This window comes from Geospiza fortis, unplaced genomic scaffold, assembly GCF_000277835.1.
Source record: "Geospiza fortis unplaced genomic scaffold, GeoFor_1.0 scaffold391, whole genome shotgun sequence".
Lineage (NCBI taxonomy): Eukaryota > Metazoa > Chordata > Aves > Passeriformes > Thraupidae > Geospiza > Geospiza fortis.
The window spans coordinates 732,086-736,940 of record NW_005054472.1 but is presented as its reverse complement, the minus strand read 5'-3'; the positions used below and the strand labels follow the sequence as shown (position 1 = coordinate 736,940).

At 49.2% G+C, this 4,855-nt stretch overlaps 1 protein-coding gene across 1 annotated transcript in view; it reads right to left on the bottom strand.

The window, feature by feature from the left end:
• Window positions 1–4,855, bottom strand: part of LOC102045428 (complement component receptor 1-like protein) — a 10,868-nt gene that overhangs the window by 1,075 nt on the left and 4,938 nt on the right. Inside the window, exons 6-11 of the mRNA XM_031062893.1 lie at window positions 4,289–4,471; window positions 3,138–3,326; window positions 2,564–2,761; window positions 1,733–1,915; window positions 1,123–1,311; window positions 427–464 (exon numbers count right to left, since the gene is read on the bottom strand). Of these exons, the coding sequence (XP_030918753.1) occupies window positions 427–464; window positions 1,123–1,311; window positions 1,733–1,915; window positions 2,564–2,761; window positions 3,138–3,326; window positions 4,289–4,471 (980 nt within the window). The remainder of the gene's footprint in view (window positions 1–426; window positions 465–1,122; window positions 1,312–1,732; window positions 1,916–2,563; window positions 2,762–3,137; window positions 3,327–4,288; window positions 4,472–4,855) is intronic.

Genomic DNA, 4,855 nt, shown 5'->3' with positions numbered 1-4,855 from the left:
CAACTTCTAGCTTAAACTGTAATGTACTAACTTTTAGTGATTGGAGAACAGCAACATGAATATGGTAATTATAGGAGTTATGATAGGCTATAGATAAAAGTTAAGGTATAGATTGGTTCTACTGTATTAAGATGCTAAGTAAAGAAAAGTATAGAATGCAATGTAACCAGAAGAAAAGTATAGAATACATTTGTAACCTAAACCAAAGGGTCTCCAGGCCTGCCTGCAGCTGGAGCTGACAGCTGTGGGCACAGCTCTGTCACCCACCACCCTGGACTGCTGTGACACTTTGGATACAATAAACTGCATTTTGGAGAGCTGCCTGGAATCCCACATCCCTCATTTCGGCTCTTACAGTCTGCCTCTTCCAGAAGGATCATCCCCCCTCCTGTGGAGGAAGCAGCATCTGCAGGCAGCCCTGCTCACTTTAACCCCGTTGTTCTGAGTGCTGGCACTGCCATGCCCTGATCCCACAGTGACCCCAAACTGTCAGCGTTCAGGAGCACAGAATCACAGAATGATTACATGCAGGTGCTTTTATTGAAGAGCTCTGGGTGTCAGGGCTGCTCAGACTCAAATCTGACCCAACATGGTTTCGAGCTGAACATATTATATATCTCTATATTTCTATATTTCTATATTTCTATATTTCTATATTTCATATGTTATATTTCATATATTTATATTTTATGATTATTTTATCTTTTATATTTTGTAGTTATATTTTATATTTTATATTATATACATTTTTTATATTCTATCGTTATATAACTTACATATTAATTATTAAACTTACATTGTTCTATTGTAAACATTGATTTCATCCAAGCATGGATGGATTTCTCGTGATCCCCCTCAAACCCCTAACATAGTTTCTCATGATTCTTTAAACAATAATTATATCAAATCACATCTAACAATCTATCATTTATCATATACTGACTACACAGGCGCTGTTTCACATATTCTAGCAAACACAAGGCCTTGTTTGTGTCTCCTCCACATTAATTATTTCCCAGGGCTTACCTTCAATATTTTCCCAGGGCCTACTAAGCCAAACTTTCTTTCTAACTCCCCGAATTTTCTATGATTTTAAAATCTTTTACTACCAAAACCACTCACCCCTGCACTCCGGGGCAGGTCCACTCCACGCCAGGCTCTTGCCATCGTCCGAGGTGCAGTAGAGGGACTCGTCCCCCACCAGGGACAGCCCCTCTGCACAGCTGTAGGTCACCTTGGAGCCATAAGAGAACTCCCTGCCACCTCTGCCAGAGTGCTGCCCAAAGGCAATCTGGGGAGGGGGCCCACAGACTGTGGAAAAAAAGGGAATTGAGAAAGAAAGACACGTGCAGTGCAGTTAGCACCTTCAGGTGAGAACCAAAAACATTTCTGTGAAATCAGCACAAAGTTCATTTTGTGGTTGGTGTGAGGCAAATTCACAGGGAGCTGCTGCCTGGATTCTGGCCTCTTAGAGCACCCCAGAAATATCAGGATATTTCCAGTGGTGGCCTCCCCACTCCTGAAGTGTTCAAGAAACACGTGGATGTGGCACAGTGGGATTCACTCAAAGCCTGGACCTGATGATGTTGGAGGTATTTTCCAACCTCAATGATTCTAATTCCAGCTCTGGGGAGGGGACACTTGGCTGAGGTCGTGTCCCCAGGAGCAGGAGCTGCAGGCAGATCACCCACCGGTGGCAGGAGATCTCTTGTTCCCTGCGTGTCACACGTACCTTTGTCACAGAAGGGCACCTCGGGCTCCCAGCTCAGATCAGCCCCACAGGTGATGGACTCAGAGCCCCTGAGGACAAAGCCCTCCTCACAGGCCAGCCTCACCTGGGTCCCCACTGTGTAGTCACTGCTGCTTTTATAAACCTCCTTTCCATGAGGGATGTCTGGCTTTGGGCAATGTGGTTCTAGAAACAATGGGAAAGAAAGGATGTTGTGTGTTTCCAAAAAGAACTCCAGTCATGTTTTCTATGAAGAAGAGCTACCAACAAATCTGAACCATGGCAGAAAAGTGACCATGCCCCAGGTGCAGGTCTCAGGCTGCCTCTATAACCCTGAAGGGTCAGCACAGGGAATTGTCCATGCTCTAATCTGCCTGCCCTGGGAGGTGGAGCAGGTTTTTCCCTCCTGGCAAGGTTTTCCTGAGTTTTTCAAGATATTGCTGTGGTGCTGGGTCAGGAGTTGGAGCAGTATCAGTTATTTACTCATTTTCTCCTGACAGGGGAAATGCCTTGGGAACATATTCTGCTCCCCAGCCTCATGTCAGCAAAGCAGCCCCAAACACAAACCACATCCCCTTCCAGCGGGGTAAGTGTCTCCCTGGGTTCCTCAGGAACCTCCCAAGCCTCTAGAAGCTTCCAACCCACCAGCCTTGCACCCCTCCAGACACCAGCTCAGCCCTGCCAGAACCCTGCCCTTTTTCCACAGGGCCCATCTGGACCTTTTGCTGCCTGTATCTTCCACATTAACCCAGGAGAAGTACACCTGGGGCCACCTGGAGTGGGGGGAAAATTCTCCATGGCTTCTGTCATGCTCATCTCACCACTCTGTCCCACCTGGAATGCACTCTGGCACTGCCGGATCCCATTCACCATCGCTGCCACAGAGGAGGGTGATGCTGCTGCCGCGGCCTTTGAAAGCAAATCCTTCACTGCACGCCACCTCCAGCCTGTCCCCGCTCTCATAAACCTCTTTCACTTGCCATGGGTGCAAGGGCCTTCCATTTGGGATGTCTGGATCTGGGCAAGGAACTCCTGGGAAATGCCAAACATCAGCGAGGGTGAAACCACGGTAAAGCCAAGCGGGTGACGGGAAATTTGTTGTGAACACAAGGATGGACGGACAGACACATCATGATATTAAATCTGCCCCAAAAGTATCCCTGGGCGTTCCTGGGATGTGGAATGTTGGTGGTGCACCCTCAAGAGCACAATGGGTATTTTCCAGAGGTTCAAGGAGCTGGCAAATAAAGCAAAGCCAACTCTGCAGCTGGGGAATAAATCAAAGGAATTCCAGAGTCAGCAAAGACCACACTGGGCCCTGGAGCATCCCCCTGTCCCCCAGGCTGTCCCCACCCCACGTGCAGCTCCTTCACACACTCTGGCAGTCACAAAAGCCCCAGGCACTCACTTTCACACGGAGGTGGGGCTTCACTCCACACAAAGTCCTGCAGGCAGCTGATGTTCCAGGTGGTTAGCCCTGCTCTGAAGTGGTGGCCCTGCTGGCACTCGTAGGTGACCACGGTGTCCACAGGGAACAGGTTGCCAGCCAGCCTGGTTTTCAGAGCATTCCTCACATCTGGGGGGTCATCACAGCTGCCTGGGGGTGAGACAGCAGTTTAGGGACAGTGCTGCACCACAGAGCCTGGCATGGAGAGAATTCGGGTGAAAACCACAGGCTCACATTGTTCATTTGTTCATTCTGAGATGCATTGAATCATCCAGGTTCAGGAAGAGGAAAGAGGGAATGCAAAGGAAACAAATGAAGATATACAGATTTTTTTCCCCCTGAAGAGAGACTTTTCACAAGGGCATGGGGTGACAGGACAAGGGGGAAAGGCTTTAAGATGAAGGAGGTTGGGTTTAGATCAGATATTGGGAAGAAATTCTTCCCTATGAGGGTGATGCTCAGAGAAGCTGTGGCTGCCCCAACCCTAGAAGTGTCCAAGGAGAGGTTGGACAGGGCTTGGAGCAGCCTGGGCTAGTGAAACTTGTCCCTGACCATGGCAGGAGGTGGATGAGATGGGCTTTTAGGTCTCTCCCAACCCAAACCATTCCAGGACTATGATTTTGTACCACACAATGATTTTCACTGTTACAACAATCTGTAATTTCCAATCAAGCTGATACTCCCTGAGCAGGGGGGAGTCCCAGGGGTGCTGTCCTGGAAGAATCCCCAACCCACATTGGGCACCAACTGTAGGAATCCCCAACAAACGTTGGGCACCAGTGTAAGAATCCGTGTCTGGGTGGGCTGTTCAGGTCCAATCCAGCAGCTATGGACCCCAGCCCACACGATCTTACATGGACAGAGGCAAAAGACCAGAAATTCTCCACATGGACACCAGCATACTACATGTATTTCCAAGGTGGGAAAGAGGCCAGCTCAGGGGGTTTTAAGAGGGAAAAAGCCTGTGATAAGAGAGGGGAAGAACAAACCATGTGATATAAACTGTTCAGTGCAATATAAAGACGACTCAGTGCAAATCTCCAATCACCCAGTGCAAAACAACAACTAAATAAACTATTTAGTGCAGTACAGCACTGTCCCTGCAGACTCACTGCGCTGGCAGAGGGGCAGGGGGGGCTCCCAGAGGCCGTTGTCCCTGCAGGTGGAGGCCTCGCTGCCGCTCAGGCTGTAGCGCAGGTTGCAGTCGAACACCACCGTGTCCCCAAAGCTGTAGTCAGGCTGGTATCCACTCAGCAGCTTCCCATTCTCCACTCTTGGCTGCTCGCAGGTCACCACTGGGCCAGGGGAAGCACACAGGGAAGCAGCAGTTAGGCTCCAGACAGGAGATGTGAGGTTTATGATATTGTCCCAGATTGCAAGGCAAGGTGTATTCTGTTGCCATCTGTTAGAGGTGTGGCAGTTATCTTCTCGTAATTGGGCAGTTTTTCTTTATCTCTTCCACAATCACTCCTCCTTCTGGGGAGACATCTGCTGATAAGAGGCCATTGAATGTCCCTGCATGGCTGATAAGAGCTACAGCATCCCATTGGGAGATGTGAGCCCAGAGGGAGGAGCCAAGCTTTCCTACCTGGATAGAATCTGGAGATTCTGGAACACCAGCACGGCTTCTGCACTGGATTGCCCAGAGGAACAGCAGACGACTCTTCCCCCTGCTCTCC